At 33.1% G+C, this 17,664-nt stretch overlaps 2 protein-coding genes across 12 annotated transcripts in view; one reads left to right on the top strand and one right to left on the bottom strand.

Annotated features, from left to right (window-relative positions):
- LOC126747011 (probable G-protein coupled receptor CG31760) overlaps positions 1 to 17,664 on the bottom strand; it is a 165,254-nt gene that overhangs the window by 30,432 nt on the left and 117,158 nt on the right. The window lies entirely within an intron of this gene.
- The window catches only part of LOC126747020 (fumarylacetoacetate hydrolase domain-containing protein 2-like), a 29,749-nt gene continuing 27,010 nt past the window's right edge, over positions 14,926 to 17,664 (top strand). For 2 of the 6 annotated variants that reach the window (XM_050455499.1, XM_050455498.1), the window contains exon 1: positions 14,926 to 15,065. Coding sequence is in view for 2 of the 6 variants with exons in the window: in XM_050455502.1 (XP_050311459.1) it covers positions 15,064 to 15,065 (2 nt within the window). In the remaining 4 variants the exon portion in view is untranslated. Of the gene's footprint in view, positions 15,066 to 15,327; positions 15,431 to 17,664 lie in introns of those variants that run through there. The other 4 variants (XM_050455502.1, XM_050455503.1, XM_050455501.1 and 1 more) reach the window with 4 other exon arrangements.

Genomic DNA, 17,664 nt, shown 5'->3' with positions numbered 1-17,664 from the left:
TATCTCTTCCCCAACATACAGAGGTTATTTTGAAAAAAGAAGTGCAAAGGCAACCACTGACAATACTGACCGAACACAAATAAAAGGAAAAAATTCTAAAATGAAAAATGTTGTAAAAAAATCTAAAGAAAGATGCTGGACATGTCAAAAAGAGTTGGCTAGTGATTTAGACGAAGGAGATGAAGAACATGTTGGATGTGATAACTGCCCTAAATTGTACCATCTGAAATGTACCGGGGTGAGCAATAGCTTTATATCTGAGTTGAAAATAGGAAAACTTTAAATATGATGCAAAATCTAACGTTATTCTATTAATTTATACTGAAAGTTTTCATAAGATTTTTATGTTCTCGTTTTATAATGAAATTGATGAATGTCCAATATAAGAGTTTCAATAAATTCGTTTTTAAAAGAATGTACTCATCTCTAACTGAACCAAAACACATATTAGGAACTCAGTAAGGAAAATCCTTTATTTTACAAATTTCACTTGGTTGTCATGAGATGTCACGTGTTGTATGTACTTTGTTTGCCTACCAGTCAGTATTGAATAATTATATGAAAAAATTAGTAACATATAATAGAACAGACAATTTTTGTGATTTTTTTCCTCAAGGCACATTTATCCTATATGAGAGACTTAGATACCCTGGTAACTCTGGCTGCATACCCACTGTTTTAATAATTCAAGGATTGTTTACTGCTACAAGATTTTTATAGTAAATGTTTGCTTGAGAACTAGATTTACATTCATATCTCTCACTATTAAGTGGGTTTTAGGATTTTTGAGCATTAGAGATTCTAAATATTGCAAAAAATAAGGAGATGCTTATAAAGGAAGGTCTGTACACAACACTTATTTTTTAGATGTTGAGCACCTAAGTTAATACATACTCAATTTGCTGGCTTACTTCTACCATATTTTTTAACAACAACGAATTTTTATTGATTTTTGCACATAAATAGACATACCACAGCAAAGTAACCATTCAATTGAAAAAGGAATAATGCTTATTCGTTCTCTTCTAACCATTTTATACATCACAGTCTTCTTTTGCAACAAAACACTTCACAAGATCGACTTACATCATATTGACTTCTGCTGAACTCGTAGTTCACCTGCATTATTTGTCACTATTCACTAATTTCTACTACTTAATAAACTGATCAGACCAACTTAACTAACTATGGGGACTTTTGCTTTAGGTAGGATGAAACACCTTGTGTATAGTTTGGCTTCTCTTTCTTAATTGATATCCAAGTTTCAATAATTACTACAATTGGTTTCCCATATTCAATTGCAATATTTCAACAGGACAAGTTTTAGTTAAATTATCGCATTAATTGTGAGAATGAACTCGCTAACTCACATGATCCCTTGTGTATTCATTTATCAAGGGTCACGTGATGGTCATGTCAGAACTAAGCCCCTACCCCAATCCAAGATGGACATCAAGAAGTTCGTATTCGAACGACGGTTGCCATTTTGACTTTGACAATCGTGAAATTAATTAATATAATTAGTGATCACGTGCCTTAAATGAATTATCTTAATAGTATTATAATTAAGTTAAGAGAACGGTAGATGTTTAACGAAGTTTATTATGCAAATGAGCGGTAGCTAATAAAAGACGATAGTGGTTTAATTGCATAATAAAACCCTCCGCCGGCTCAATTTGCATAATGCTACGCTCCCGTAATATACGTGCGGGGGTACATTTCAATTTCGTGAAAATATGAGTTCAGTTTTGGGGGTTAGAGACGTTACAAATGTTCATCATTTTGTTCGCATTAACCAGATCAATATTGCGGACGTAAGACGTCTAGTTACCCGAAGTCACCTTTAGAACTATTAATCTTAAATATCCCTTATCATCTCAGGTTATAAATAACCCTTACATGTAGCATGTCATGATTTATAGTAGCCGGTCTAGTAGTATGGGAAAAACTGATATTGAACATCAATGATAAATGTGCACTAAAAAAATCTTTTACTTAAGCGTGTATACTTCCCTTTATAGTAATCCTGACTTTGATATATTTCTATGAAATGTAAAAATGTAAAAATAGATTTATTGTCAAATTAAACTAAATAAATTCAAATTACGAGACAGTTTTACTACTAACCAAAACTCTTTATTTTTAAGAAGAGAAGATTAAAACTGTTGAGTTTCAAGAAATAATTTTTTTATGTGTGTATGTTTTCACAATATGAGCATAAAAAGTTTTGATTCTTATTGTACGAGGCGTTGCGAAAAAGGACGTTTTCCGCATAACTGAAAAACCTATTGTGAAGGTAAACATGTTTACAACTTTCCATTGCGGTTTTTCTCGTAATGTCGTTACTCATCTCCGGAGTCTGAACAGACTTTTCCGGGGAAAAAACGTCAAAGTCTTATGAACAGAAGCCAAGACGTCGTAGCTCGGTAAGCTGCTTATAAATTACCGGATTTGTGACGAAAAGTTTCTTTGGGGTGCAAAAGGACGGAATTTATCTGTTTTTGTTATTCCCCTGCATTTGCCATAAATCTGTTCAGGAATGAGAATAATTTTTGTTGAAATACCCATCCAACTATTTAGATACACGCCTGTGAATGCAGCGTTAATTTAGGTTAACTTTGAGTTCAAATTTCTAATTTTGTGAGTGATGGTCACAGATATTATGTATTCAAAATCTGAAGCATAATTTATCTGTTCAAAAATTAGAAAAGGCCAGTTTAAAAGTTGCTTTTGGAAGCCGTTCTTTATATAATTGTCATAGAGATAAGTTGCCTTTAAGAGGTAAAAAGGAAAATAATCTATATGTAGTAGAATTTTATGTTATTTTTGATAATACAGTAAATGTTAGACTAGGATGTAGGAAATCAACATTTTGAAGACTTATTTGAGAAAGGCACGGTTGAGGAAATTGATATAAATTTAAATAACGGAGAATTTGAAACTTGTTCTATTTGTAGTCAGTCAAAAATTACTTGTTTGACTTTTTTGTGGGACTATTTTACCTGCAACTTGTGACGATAAGAAATATCTTTTATTTAATGTAGTATATCTTATCAAAAATAAAAGTGAGTGTTTTAAGGAGTATCAGGCTTTTGTTACGAGTTTAACTGGTTATAGGATTGGTTCATTACAATGTGATAATGACAGTGAATACTGTTCTAATCAATTTGTTGGTTTTTGTTAATTCAAAGGCATTAGGTCTCCTACAAACCAGAAACGAATGGTAGTGCTGAACCATAAAGAAATAAAAATAAGGCCCAATGGTTTTCGGGCTACTTCAGATTTAAATAATTTCGAGTAAAACATTATAACTCTGATGTGTTTGTTATTTTTGATAACATATCCAAGGTATCATCTTTTAAGTTTGATCTTAGTTTATTGCAAATATATCCTGCTGCTGAAAACGCAGGCTCAGCTTCGACACTTGTCGGCGGAATAGACTTTACACAGTTGTAAACAGCTTCCAAGTATATACCCCTATTCCCTCCGCATTCAAACAGGATCATTTCATGTTTTAATAACTGGTCAAGTGTTACTCGTGCTCGTACAGTCATAGGACAAGCCTTTGATTCTGATACCCAGGCAGTACGAAGACTACGATTTAATTCCTTTTCTAAATTTAATCCCGATAGTTCACGTCTTGTTGTTAGATTAGATAAAGGTATATTATCCTCTTCATCCTCCTCAACATAAGTGGTCTGGGCTTCGGTTTAGCCTTCTAAAGACTTCTCTATTTGCAGCCTCTCAATCAAACTCTTTATTTCTGTTCGTAGTCTTGATTTGCTATGAAGTAAAAGTCTTCTTGACCATTGCTTGATGCTGACTGTTGTTCCAGAAATTCCATATATTTACCTGGATTTTCCAGATACAGTAACATATTTGTCAGTGATGAACGGCGCTCTTTTATCCTAGAACGTAAAGCTTTAGCAATTTCTTTACTCAATGCAGAATTATGATGACTTTCCAATAGCAGTGTAGTTTCAGCAGTAACTAGTGTTGCATCTTCGCGGCATAAAACGCTTACCGCCAGCTTAACTGGTTCTAATGCACGTTCAATATCTGTCAACGTATTACGTTCATCCTCAGTAAATGAATATGAAGATAATGTAATTTTAAGATCAATGAGAGCTTCTGACGTGGTTGGACCTTGAAATTATTGCTGCAAGGCTGCTCCAACGTGTTTTACAATCTTTGACCATTTGCAATTCTCTGCCAAATTTTTCTTTAATATAATTTTGCAATAAGTCATTTCTCATGGGAGATTTTGAACTAAAATATTTTCTGAATCAGCGTCCTGAAACAAATATATTATTTAAGTTTATTTTAAGTTGAGAAATAGTTTTTTTTTACCTGTAACTTGGTAGTAAATCTACCTCTGGAAATTCTTGATCTACGGAAAGGAAGTAGCACTGTTCTTCATCCTCGCTGTCACTGTTGTCAGGCTTGCTACTACAAGTTAAATCTGATCCACTCTTTTCTTGTAGATATTCTGCAGTCCATGAGCATAGCACAGTTGATGATGTACTGATAACAATCTGCCCACTTTCTTCATGACTGCAGCACCATCTGTCGTTGCTGCGACAATATCTCGTTCAAGGTGGATGCCGAACTCCTTCAGTTTTTTTTCAATTTCTCTTACACATGATTCGGCAGGAAAGCCACCGGAGGATTTAGGATTCTCACTAGTCCTAAGTTCCAAAGACTAACGGATCCAGCGTTATAAGCATGCAGATTAAGATTTAAATAGCGCCGATTTCTTAAGGATGACCACTCATCAAATGTTATTGTGAATCGCTGTTTGGATTTTTTTAGAGCCTCGAGTTCTTCCATAGTTTTCCTTTTAATTGATTCTCCGTAGGCCATTACCATACCTTGCACCGTACCGGCAGAAGAAGGCAATTTGCGGCCCTCTGATTCAAATTGTTGGCGCATATCGGTCGATGTGATAAACTTTGCAAACGGTATACCATCTTTAGCTACCAGTCGGGACACTCTTTCTTCCATCGACACTTTTTTCTGAGATTGAAAATATTCCGTGATTTTTATTTTCTTAGGTAGCATAGAAGAACTAATGTCATCTGAGCCTGAGCGCTTAGAAATAAGGGTAGAACTAGTAAACGAACTCTTCGAGCTACTGGCACTATCAATGTCAATGTCAATAACATCACTCTCGCTGTTATTCTTGGATTTTAAATTCATATTATGCTTCGTTTGTAAGTGGGTGTGAAGACCTTTGCTAGAACGAGCAGAGATTTTAATTATGCTTGGGCATAACTTACATTTAGCTGTAAAACCATCTTCAGATTTTAAGAAATGTTTCCAAACTAAACTTGAGCCTTTATTCTCTTTATAAACCACACTGACACTCATTTTAGCGATTATTAGTTTACATTCGATGTAATACGTAATTTATTTAACCGAAGAAATCGTTTCCAGTCACTAGTTAAACGTTTTCCACTTACGCACACACATAAATCGGAAAGTAAAGTAACCTGTTTGTTTTGTTTGACTAATTTCCAATAGCTCAGTGAGAAATCTCGGGCGACGAAGCGTCGGCGCTCGGGGATTCCCCTTGGATTTAAATCCGTGCAGTAATGCAATTATATAACAGATGTCGACTAGATAAGTCCGTAATTATTTGTGAGTGTTTTTTTTGCTTTCTGGGGCGTTTTAAAAGACGTTTGTGGTTTTGTTGTCGAATACGGAATTTTAACCTTTAACCCACCATGTGAGAATTTTTCTGCATAAACAGCCATGTGCCGTCTGACAGACTACTTATCAAAAATAAACAAAATGACGCTCGTTCAAAATTTAAATTCGGCTTATACAAAAAAAAAAGTGAAAATATTGTAATATTTTTGGACAACTTTGTTGAAAAAGTAGTATATTACATAATCCAACTTTAAAATCAATTAAACCTAACCAAGTTGCCTTGTAGAAAGAGCTAAATATTTCGTTTGTTTATACACATATCACATAATGGTTTCGAACATTGTAAGCAAATTGCACGTTTACACTGCACATATAAATATTTTGTCATAGGGTGTGTTGCTCGTGGACATAAGTAACATCCCTTGCGTTTTTGAAGCACTACATCCTCTTCTGCTTGTAGTTGATCTACTTCCGGTATTCCCAAAATTCTACTAATAGTGCTGCGTATATCGCGAGGTACTTTTCTGGCGCCTCTCCATGTTTTCCCGAACTAAGTCAGCTGCTAGTTCTTTTGCAAACACTGATTTTTCCCGACCTGCTGCGTTGTCCTTAAAAGATTGATGTAAAATATATGAATTTGTTACAGAAATGTCAAGTATACGAAAGAATATCGCAAGCGGCCATCTACGAGTGCATCGACTTAAAGAACTTTTAGAACACTTCTCCTCAATTGTATCTACACCTCCCTTGTTCCGATTATAATAGGAAATGATTTCTGGCTTTTATGTTTCCGGATCAGTAAATTCCTTATCTTGCATAGAAGAAACTAAGACTACCGATTTTCCAGGCTTACTTACATGGGAAATCATGGTGACTTCTTCTCGAAATCCGTACAATGATGATCCTAATTTTCTCTTTTTGTTCGGCAAGAACTCCGTTGGAATTTCTCTTTGATTTTTCCTAACTGTTTCGACGTAAGTTTATCTTTGAGCAAAACAGCTACAAGCTCCATGGAGGTAAACCAATTATCAGCTGTTATATTCCGATTGCTCCCAAAAAAACGTTTAGCGAGGCCTGGGTCGGTTTAGAAAACTTCTGTTTTTCTGCACTTAGTCCAAATCCATCGGATCTTTTCCCACGGTAAATATAAGCATTACAAAGATAACTCGTCCTAGCATCAGTGAGACACATAAGCTTTATACCATATTTACAGGGTTTGGCAGGCATATACATTTTGAAATGAGTTCTCCCTCCTAAAACTAACGAGCATCTCATCAATTGTCATTGATTCTCCCATACCATAAAAGTCTTGACAGTTTTTAATGAACTTCGTAAAAATTTCAGAAATTGCTGCTGTTGGGTCTTTTTTTATCCTTGTAGTTTGAACGTATTTGGAAGAGTTTGTGATTTGCCTATATAATTATCTGTTCTAAAATATCGTCGGAGAAAAATAGGTTCCATACCGACCTAGGTCACGAGCTCTTCTTTTACAGTTGGAACCTTCATGCCTATGTTATGTTTTCTTACACGCGACGAAGGAATTACCTCACTAGTGCACCACCTGAAACGGTTTTTTCCATAAAAATATTTCTTTTCTCTTTCCAGAACTTCAGAATCAGCAGTATTTATGTCTTCATCACTATCACTTTCATTACAGTCTTCTTCAGAAAAGTCAGAAGCTGTGTCGTGTTCAGATTCAATAACGTCATCTTCTGGCGCACTGTCAACATCACTCGCATCACTATCAACTTCATTATACCACTGTAGAACAGTTTCTTCAAACTTATTATTCTCAAAACGAATTCTTTTCGATCAGATCATACGATGTTTCTACCACAAACGAACATGTGGCGTCTAGGAGAGTACGCTGACCGAAATAGTCGATTTGCACAAGGGCATAAAACATTGCCAGTCAGGCGATATATAATGGACCAATAGTAGAAGGATTAGGTGGGGTGACAAGTTTTGGGGGCACTTCGTTTTAAGAAATACAGTCAATTAAATTTATTGTGTAGTCTGTCAGACGCCACATGGAGGGTTAATGTTGATCCCGCAGAAACTTGGAGGGATCCTGTATTGCGGGATTGGATTCCCTATGTCAAATTCTTAAAAATCAGTTATATTAAATTGCATTATTGACTCGATTATTGACGTTTTAGGCTTTTTTAGAGATGAGAGCATGGATGTGTTCATCAGGGGCGAACTGTGAAATTGATAACTCAGACAATTCAAATTCTCTAAAGTCCTTATATTTTCAAGAAGATGAAATTCTTATTCCTGAGGGAAATGTTGCAAACTTGAATGCTTCTTATCCCTACCTTAAGATAAGTCAGATTTTACATTATATTGAGGACCTAAGAAACCCTTCCACTTATGTACATATCGCAGGATATCTTACAAGAGTGATGAAAAAAATATTGTCAATTGTCCCACATGCATTAATCAGTTACAAACTTCAGCAGCTTCACAGGAGTATTACATTAATATGTGAAATAGAATATGAATAAAAAACAAAAACCCAACTTCGAAGAATGTTCTTGAACATATTACAAATTTTCATGAATGCACAATATTGTGGATGTGTGTCAGATTTTGAAATATAAACTAAACATAATTAGGAATTAAAAATTTTAATCCATTTTTATGCAACGCACATAATGGATTTCACTTATACATAGACAAATCATATAAATTCGATATAAAAGGACGATTTGAAGCAACTGGCTTGGCAAAGGTATGCGTCTTTAAGAACCAAAAATAAGAAAGTTGCAAAATTAAAAAGTTTAGTTCGTTAAGTATTTATGTTATAAAATACATAACGTCTTAGGTATAATATTGTGTATGTATACATATTATCGTGCATGTCTTGGTTTTCAAATTATTTTTTCCTTGGTTGTCTTAATATTAAATATTCTATTTACTGATATGGATGTGAACTATTTTTGATTCTGATAGATGTTGTATTATTACCTTAATTTTAGTGTTTTAAGTTAGGTCCAGTTATTTAAATTTATGTTCTGTTCTGTCTTTTTCTAATTAGTGTTTTTTTTTAGTGTGAATCCCATCATTATCCTAGAATCAGCACATAGATGGTGAAAAATTATTTGCATTTGAACTACTAAATTGCATAAAACATATTACGATACGTGAAGTATTTTTATTTATCTAACTTTAACAATCGGTTTGCTGTTTGCATAATATATATATAATGCTGAATAGAATAGGCACAAGCACATATTATTACTTTTTAGTATAATTGTTGTTACTGATGTCCGAAATATGAAAAAGACCATTCATGATTTTTGAAAACTGATCTCATTTCAAGTGTATCAAACATTTCATTTAGGCACTTTACCTGATGAAATCATCCTAATGATGTAATTAGTTATATTCTAATTTTCGAAAGTAATAAGTTGAATTTTATAGGGATCCCAAAATAGCTCCAACTCAGCTCCTAGGTATATAAAAAATCTATTATACCTAAGTAAATTATTTTATTTAAAATTTATTGAACTTAAATTAAATTAAGTATATCGAACGGTATCAATACAGATTTGAGTTCATATTTCTTTTAAATACGTGAATAAGTCTATCTTCTTGTCAATTTTTTGAGCGTGTGAGATAAAAATTTCTAAATTGATTTTTGCTATAATTGCTACTTTTGCTAATCGTAGCAATGTAAACCTGACAAAATAATATACATATATGTAATATAAATAAGTTTCAGAAATATCATGAACAATATTAAATGAACTGGTTTTTTAATTTATTTTAACTACGGAAATCTTAAGTGTGTCTTGAGAATGACCTTAAAAAGTATCGAAACGTCGATATAAACACACATTGATTTTTCATATTCTCCTTTATTGACCCCGTCCAAACAAACCTACTTCAACACAAGATTAATAAGTTCAAATATTCAAATATGGTGCGAAAACGTAGTTATGGTTTGGGTCACCCGCGGCGTGGCGTATTTGGAATCTATACCCTTACACAACGTTTGTGACGTCAGTGGCTGTACTGACGTCGGGTATATTTTCAAATGGATAAATCAAAAATAAATATTTGTAAAATATACTTCTTCTAACTATGTGTGACGTCACTAGCCGAGTTGGCACCGGGTATACGTTGATTGAGAATATGGGTCCAAATATTCAATCAAGGGGGTATAGTTTTAAATGCAGGATTGCCAGCCAGAAATTAGCATTTATTTAAAGCATACTCGATTACAGCGCAACGGCAATATTTGGTCAGTGTTGTTTAAGAAAATGTTGATATGAGAATATGATATTTGTAGACACAACATCATCATGTGACCAGACCAGTTCTGCGATTACTCTAGTTTTTACATCTCATAAAACTGGCGGTCTTCCATTAGGTTGTGCTATACACACCGAGCAAAATGAGTCCAACTACACGCTAGTTTTTGCCGCTATTAAAGAAGCGATAGAAAATAACGAGATGAATAAACAATTCGATCCTGATATTATTATGACGGACGATTCTACGGCAGAACGGAATGCTTCAAAAACAATTTTTCCAAATTCTCGATTACTATTATGTGCATGTGTTGAAAAGATAGTCAATTATGATTCGATTTCGTAATATCCTTTTTACAACTCATACAGAGGAAGCAACCAAATTGTATGATAATTTAACAGGTGACGAAAATGTTAAGAAAATACCAGCTCTGCTAAATCAATTAAACAATTTATGGAATCGGCGAATTGAATGGTGCGTCGCTTATAGCAATGAATGAGCTCAATGCTACATAGGTGCTTGAAACAGAAATAGACCGTTTCGCACAGTTGTTTAAATTTACATGATGAAGTATGATAAAAAAAATTAATACTTCAGAGCAAGGACAACAATTTATTTTCGAACAGATTAAACCAAAACGTATACCAAGGAAAATTAGCACAGAGTGAAGTTCAAAGAAGTTTAAAGCACAGCACTGAGTCGACGAAAAGATGGGGGAATAAGAAAGACTCCATGGAGGAATAAGAAGCCTAGAATTCAAGCTGGATGGCCTTCCAATGCAGAACGAACCAGCACGAGTCGAAAAAGAAAGCATGACTTAGGAAAGAACATTAAAATAAATGTCCAAAACGTTCGCTAAATTAATTAAATTTAAGATTTTTTGTTGTTTTTTTTTAATGCCTTCTTTCATAAAAGCTTTTTATATTATTTCTTGTTTTATTTAAGTTGAGTCTAAAGTGTATAAAAACTAAATTTCCCACTTTTTCATTCTCTGTTTGCCCCAAAATAATTCTCTGTACTAACTATAACTATAATTCCCTGTTTGAGTATACATTCTAGTACTGCAAAACACAATTTCCCATATTAAACCATACCCTATAAAAATGTTGTAGTAGGGTATATATGCCCTAACACCACAGTGCGTTGTGTACGGGTATAGATTTAAAATACGCCGCGGCGTGACTACTCACGCGGTTTGACAAAACTGGCGGAGTTGCCTATCTATAATTGTTTTGTTATCTGTGGGTTATAATAAAAAAATGTAGTGAAATAAAATATTAAAATCATTGTGTTAATAATTTATTCCATTAATGTTTTTTTAATAAAGTAACAAGCTCATGCGTAGCCTGTCTAACGCATCTAGCACTCTACAATTTTGCCTATAAGAAACCGCCCAACAAAAGCATTTTCGAAGGCGTCCTCCAATCTTATAACAGCCCTTTTCCCGCTATTTTAAACTGGGCAATATTTTACCGTGGAAACTGCCAAATGTCATCGCAAAAAGGAAACTAATTTTCACTCTATTTCCAGTTTTCCAGCGGTCGGAGCGCGAAGGCGAGGCCTTTTTCCATTTCCGAAAACTAATATAATAATTTCTATTTCTATAAAATATTTACGGGGAAAATAAACAAGTTCTCTGAGGCCCTTTAAATATCTCCCCGCGGTTTGCTTCACCCATCAACAACAACAAAAGTAGGAAAACTTTTATAGGAAATTGGGCCCAAAGGGTCAAAAGTTCCGCAATTGATTTCTATTGTAAAAGTTTCCTTTTCTCTTAGGGAATTCACCCGATTTGATACAAAAATAGAAACTTTGAAATATCTATTTTTTACAAAGGGGCTATTAATAGGATGTAACCGTTGCTGACCCAGTTAGCGGCAAGGGCTCGCCACGTCAATGTGACGTGATAAGCGGTGTGCACTCGGTTAAAAATTAATAAAAATTCACGAGATAATTCAAAGTCAAAGTAAGGTACTTTAAGTTGCATTAAATTGATAAATTTTTTTACCAATTATCAAAACTTAATGTAATTAATTAGTATGATGCATATTATGTGAAAAATAAAAATTAATACTTAAAACTTGCAACGTCGGAAAATTGATTAATAGATTTTATAGAAGTAACTTGAAGAACACTTTTTAGGTTTACACAAGAATAAATTGCTGTTAGAAGAAGTAAAAGTGTCCAGGTTAAAGCAGATAGAATATCCAAAAGCAGGAAAATTTTAGACAATGTTGACAATATAAACAAAGAAATAAGTTCTATGAAGAGCATTTGTTGGTAGTCTAATACAACTTTTCAAGATACATTGACGAATTTTAATATGGAAACTAAATAAGAAATCTATGTGCCAAAAAAGAAATCTACCGCTACAGGTCCATGTGAAGTATTCTACATTAGCATCTGCCGCTTGTTTGATTGTTTCTTTCCTTTTGAATTATTTTATATAAATTAATTATTTTTAACGGTTATTTCGTCTGTACCAACAGACTTGACGGTTTTTATAATCGAGAGTTAATCCTTTTTGTCAAAAAGTTTAATTGGGTTTATAATTTTATGTATTTTATAATTTTATATGTAGACCAATAAAATATTTGAATTTGAATTAGTTGAGAGAATCCGGTCTCTATCAATTGTGAAAAATATTAGTAAAGAGAAAACTTCCTACAAAAAACGTTTACAAAATTTCAGAACTGTATTATGAGTGGTTTTTGAGTTATGGCCATTATTTGAATATTCCACTAAGAAAGAGACACGTTTTTAAAAAAGAATTTTTTTGCTCAAAAATATTTATAATTTCGAATAAACGATAAAACAAGTGTCCACTGAAATAACTGAAGAATTCGTTTCCAAATTTTATTTATTTATTTAAAATTCTTCATTACAAAGGTTCAACAATGAACATAGCATGCGTCAATTTCAAGCCTTACCTAAATGTATACAGTAAAGTCATTAATAATTAAAAATTAAATAGAGACATACATATACTAACAATACTTATTAAAACGAACTTAGACTAGGACTAGGGACTAAACTTGCACAGATTTTCCATTTCTTAGGTTCAAACAGTAATAGTCATTATGACAGTATAAAGGATCATCTAAAAGGAGTTGCTTTATTTTTTATTTGAACTGGTTTATACCGTCAATTGTTTTTATGCAGTTTGGTAATTTATTAAACGCTTTAGACGCTACGAAAATCGCACTCTTTTCAAATAGAGCCGTATTATGGTGCAAAATGTTGAGATCTTGGTGATATCTTGTAGGCATACCCATATTAAAGTCAGCGTTCCTTGTAAAGTAATGTCAGTATATTTTTGCAAAAACCAAAAGTTTATAGAAGTATAATAACGAATATACTGTCATTATACGGTATTTTTTAAACAAAGGTGCAGCATGGTCTAAAAACCCAGGACACCCTATATATTTTTTTGAAATTTGTGTCCGATTGCTGAAAAAAATGTTTTTGTCTATAATTTACATTAATAATTTTAGATAGCCGTGGGTAACCATGGTAGAGCTGAAAAACAAAATGTTCTCTATTATTTAGGTATTTGATATTAGAACATCTTTAATAAATTACAAAAGCCCTATAGCTAACATCTAGTCTTATTCTAAGAGGGCCTGTAAAAAACAAAATAATTTGTCTCTTATTGGAATATCAATATCTTAAGTTCTACTTGTCAACATTTTGTAATAATTATTGATTTTTGGGAAACCCTTAAGACCCTCTAAGTCTTTTTTAAAGAAAGTACTAAAATTTATTCATTGGAAGTCAAGATATTGGAATTCTTATTCCAGGGGTGCCGGTAAGAAACAAACTAATTTGTCTTTTAATGGAACGTCAATATCTTAATTTCTAATAGCAAATATTTCGAAATCATTGATTTTTGGGAGACTCTTAGGTTTGTTTAACACTTTTTTGAAAAAATTACTAAAATCTATTTACTAAAAGTCAAGATATTGAATTTTTTATTCCAGGAAAGGCTGTTTGAAACAAAATTACTTGTCTCTTATTGGCACGTCGATATTTTAAGTTCTAGTAGTCAAAATTCTTTAAATATTTATTCCTGAAAGGCTTTTTTAGTCTTTTTTAAAGAAATTTTAAAATTCCACGCGTTGAAAATCAAAATATTGGAATTCTTATTCCAGGAGTGCCTGTAAGAAACAAACTAATTTGTCTCTTAAAGCAACTCTAAAAGCAATCCTGGGTATTCTTGGATGTTTGAGATCCAAATTGTCTTACAGTTATAATTTTGAACGATTAAAGATAATCGCAGGCTTTCTTCTTGACCTTTGATAAGATTGGGGGTAAAGAGATTGAGCGATAATTAGGACTGTCCTTGCTTCATCTCGTCCTTTGAATATGCGAACTATCAAAGAAGACTTTAAGCAAATAGGAAATGCAAATTCAAACAAAAAAGGTAACAGCAAGAGCAGATTTTTAATCCTCGCCACTAGATTTTTTGGTTTTTTAGTTCAGAAATTGTTTTCCTAATTTAATTCGGTTAGTATCATTAAAAATTGCACATTTGATGACCGAATCGTAACATTTTCTGTGTGTGTGTCAATGTAGCTGAGAATTGTAAGCCTATTGAAAAAACAAAATCGATTTACACCCTCCTTTTAGGGACGATTTCTCCTTTTACCTTGTCGAGAAGTCGAGGCCCCTTTTCACCTGGTTATTTTCCAATTTGGGGGAAAACTGGGGTCTTTTAAGGGCTTGTTTTACACAAAAGGGATGAAAAGGAAACTTAAATAAATATTAGAAGACTCTATATAAATATACGATTCCTTGAATTGGTTCTTGCAGTTCAGTTCACGTTGGATAATTGAATACATACTAATAAAAAACATTTCTGTTTCGACAAAAATTGACTCATTTTATTTACTAGCTATAAAGAACCTACTCGGTATAATCCAATAATAATCACCCTATATACATACATAATCACTTTATATGGTAATTATCTGGATGTCAAAGTTCATTAAACAACAAATATTAATTATTTAGTAAATATTCTCGCGTACGGGGTATACCGTGATATACCAGAATATAACTCATGATATCACAGTATTTATACATTTTCGAATAACAAGTCTGCTAATTGTGATTTACTTTAAGAAGTTTCTGGTTTATTTAATTTAAAAGATGTAAGTAATATTTGTAACATAACCTCGAAGCGAAGTTATAAATCAAAATGGCGCCTATTTGACACTTGATAATGGCCCTTTTCAAGGTTATCCTATTCCTCCTATACCGTCGAATTTCGATAAACAAGTCTGTTGATTGTAATTTATTTTAGGAAGTTTCAAATTTAATTAATTATAAAAAAAAAACATGTAATTAAAACATAACCTCAAAACATCAAAAGCCATAAATTAAAATGGCGCCCATTTGATTCTTAATAATGACCTTCTCAAGGTTATCCTATTCTTTTCTACCGTCGAATTTCAATAAGAAGTCTGTTAATTGTGATTTACTTTAAGAAGTTTCTGGTTTATTTAATTTAAAAAATGTAAATAACAATTGTAACATAACCTCGAAGCGAAGTTATAACCTCTTCAGACCCAAGAGTCTATCACATGAAATTTACAAAAACACATTGCATTATCCTTGTAGGTAGTATGTTAATAAAACAATTTTCAATTTTTTTTGGTTTAATTTTTTATATTTTTGGAAAAAAAATACGTATCATATATGATACGTTGGGATTATATCAATACAAATAAAAGTCGAACTTATTAATTTTTGTCGAACTAATTAATTGATTAATTCAAAACAATTTCTGTCAATGCTACACCACAGAAAAATATTGCAGGAGGTGCATTTTGCAAATGTTAATTTTCCACAGCCAGGTTTTCGACATTTAGATCGTGATTTCTGCTGGTTCTTCATGAAAGTAGGTAAATGCTTATTTCCTTTTTTTCTGTCTCTCTTGTCTGGTACGGGCTCAACTTTTCTTTGCTTGCGAGAAGTTGGTTATTCATCTTCTTCTTCCTCAATATTATTTTCTTCATTTTTGCTTTCATTAGCAGAATGAATTAACTATTTACCCAGCGAGAGTTTAAAATCAAGATAATCCATAATATCCTTCTTTGCATGATTTAAAGACATAGCATTCTCTCGGTACTCTAACCAGCTAGCAGCAATTGAAAAATCAAAAAAGTGATGAATGGTTCGAATCGTCCATTTGTCTGTTCGAGCACGCATAGGATACTTTCATTTTTCCACCCCTCCCATTTTTAAATTGTATTCATTTACTATTGCAGGCTGATTTATTGTTATGTATTTATTTTCGGTTTTGGACCAACGTGAACATGTTCCTAGTGGCTCAACGCCAGTAGATGATGTAGCAAAGTGTACAGGTTTCGAATCAAACCACTTTACTAAATTGACGTTGGAATCCTGTCTTACCAACTGGTCATGGGAACCTCTACCTGATTTTTTAAAATCATTGTCTTTTAAATATGTTGCGTTTTTTGGCGTTTTTTGGACAATATTGCATCTATTAGTGAAACAGATGTAAAATATCTGTCAGTGTAAACTGAAACACCAGCTGGTAAAGTGGCAGTTAGTTTGAGTACCATTCTGCCACATATATCAAGCTTCTCTGGTACAGGAGGGAGCGTTGGCTCTAGATGAGCCCTTTCCTTCGTACAAGTAAAAATCCAAAGGGATTCCTGTTGGTGTTGTCATTACAAAATTCACGCCTACTAGTTAATGCCTACTGGTTCAGGTTTTCCACGCACAAATTGTCGCATTATTACTTTACCATGGAATGGTATCATCTCTTCGTCGATTGATGCCGCCTCAGTACGTTTATTTTGTCTACATCCTTTCAAAACTCTGTCAAGCATTGGCCTTACTTTCCAAAACCGATCTAAACTCGTTTGCTCCCTTGATATCTTGTCATCTTCTACAAGTTTCAGACGACAGCGCAAACCAAAGTATCGGTCTCTGGTAATATTATCAGATATCATGGGAACCCTCATTTCTCCGGACCAAAACATCAACATAAATTCCCATTAATATCGACACTCCAAAAAACATTTTTATTTTATCAGAAGTAGTCTCGAAAGAACGACCTTTATCCTTTACTTATCTCATGTTTGTGTAAAGTGCAATATCTTCGTAAAAGTCGTCTGAAATGTATTTTTCTAAATCATTGATGGGGTACTCAAGCTCTTTGTTTAAATCAGCAGCATCATTCAAAAATGGAAAAGAATGTACCTTGCTGGGAGAAAATGGGACAATGAAGAGTCGGTTTGTTAATCTTCTTCATCTTCAGCAAAACGCGTTTTCAGGTTCTCCTCTTCATCTTCTGATGACAGCTCTCCGATATCCGACTGGTTCAAATCAATGTTGTCTGCTAAATATTGAAGCTCCTTTTGTGTTAAAGGTCCTAAAACAAAAATATTATCACCAAAAAAAATAAAAGTAGTTTTTATCAACTAAAAAATAATAATATAATATATATCTGAATCGGTAGAATCCCAAGGTATCACCAATGATACCTTAACTAAATATCAATTTTTTGTCGGCAACACTCAGCAACATCTAGTTAAGTTAAACAAAAAATTGAAGCTTTTTTTTGTAAAATTGATAAGTATGATAATATTCTGTTGGAGAGAAGGTTTTTGAATTCTCCCTTTGTTTTTGTAAGCGATTTAATTTATATTATATCACAGGAGATATTGGTATGTTCCTGGACAAACTTGATTCTCTATTATCCCAATTGTCTCTACACTC

This window comes from Anthonomus grandis, chromosome 18 (genome assembly GCF_022605725.1).
Source record: "Anthonomus grandis grandis chromosome 18, icAntGran1.3, whole genome shotgun sequence".
Lineage (NCBI taxonomy): Eukaryota > Metazoa > Arthropoda > Insecta > Coleoptera > Curculionidae > Anthonomus > Anthonomus grandis.
The sequence above is the reverse complement of the archived record's forward strand: the minus strand, read 5'-3'. Positions and strand labels throughout refer to the sequence as shown.